We start from the raw sequence: 974 nt of genomic DNA, 5'->3' as shown, positions 1-974 counted from the left end.
TGGGACAGCCCCCAGAGCCCCCCCATTCCTGGGAATCCCCCCGGATTTTGCTGGGGGGGCAGGAAGCCAGGATCACCCTCGGCGGGGGGGTGGCAGTGCCACCAGCCCCCCCCACACCATGAGGGTGACCCCCCACGACTGGGGGTGACCTCTGGCAGTGCCACCCCGTTCTGTGCCCGTGGCCGTGTCCTGGGGGGCTCATCCCGACTGCCCCCTTCACCCTGGGGGGGGAGCACAGGGTCAGGAGCCCATGGGGTGGCATCGGGGGGGACACTGGTGGCAGTGCCAGGATGAGGACCCCACACACTGTGCCCAGGGTGGGACACGGGTGGCAGTGCCAAGATCAGGACCCCACACACTGTGCCCAGGGGGGGACATGGGTGGCAGTGCCAAGATCAGGACCCCACACACTGTGCCCAGGCTGGAACACCGGTGGCAGTGCCAAGATCAGGAGCCCCCACACTGTGCCCAGGGGGGGACACGGGTGGCAGTGCCACCACCTTGCCCTCCCTCCCATCCTGTGACGAGGGTGGGACACTGGTGGCAGTGCCAAGATCGGGAGCCCAAGTGGTGGCATCAGGAGGGGACACTGGTGGCAGTGCCAAGATCAGGACCCTTCCCACACTCTGTGCCCAGGCTGGGGCACCGCTGGCAGTGCCACCCTCGGCAGTGCCACCCTCGGCAGTGCCACCCCCTCGCCCTCCCTGCCCCGAGGGCGAGCAGAGCGTGCCCGTCCCTGTGCCACACACGCGGGGCTTTCCTGGGGTCCCGGGGCTTTATTGGGGCGCCGGGGCTGTGTCAGGGGGTCACGGGGGCTGCACGGCCACGGGGTAGAGCAGGGCCATGTGCCGTGCCCCCCGCACGGGCAGTGCCCGGGCCGTGTAGTGCCGCACGGCCGCGGGCACCGACGGGAAGGCGGCGCCGGTGCGGCCCAGGGTGAAGTGCTGCTCCCGCGTCCTCGTGAGCTTCACGTG

The 974-nt window shown here is 70.4% G+C and overlaps 1 protein-coding gene across 1 annotated transcript in view; it reads right to left on the bottom strand.

Moving 5' to 3' along the window:
- FSD1 (fibronectin type III and SPRY domain containing 1) overlaps positions 1-262 on the bottom strand; it is a 10,083-nt gene extending 9,821 nt beyond the window's left edge. The window contains exon 1 of the mRNA XM_029963870.1: positions 221-262. Coding sequence (XP_029819730.1) covers positions 221-262 — 42 coding nt within the window. The remainder of the gene's footprint in view (positions 1-220) is intronic.
- Positions 263-974: the final 712 nt, after the last annotated feature.

The sequence above is a fragment of the Manacus vitellinus genome, unplaced genomic scaffold (genome assembly GCF_001715985.3).
Source record: "Manacus vitellinus isolate BGI_N305 unplaced genomic scaffold, ASM171598v3 scaffold_64_pilon, whole genome shotgun sequence".
NCBI lineage: Eukaryota > Metazoa > Chordata > Aves > Passeriformes > Pipridae > Manacus > Manacus vitellinus.
This window is presented reverse-complemented; position numbering and strand designations above follow the sequence as displayed.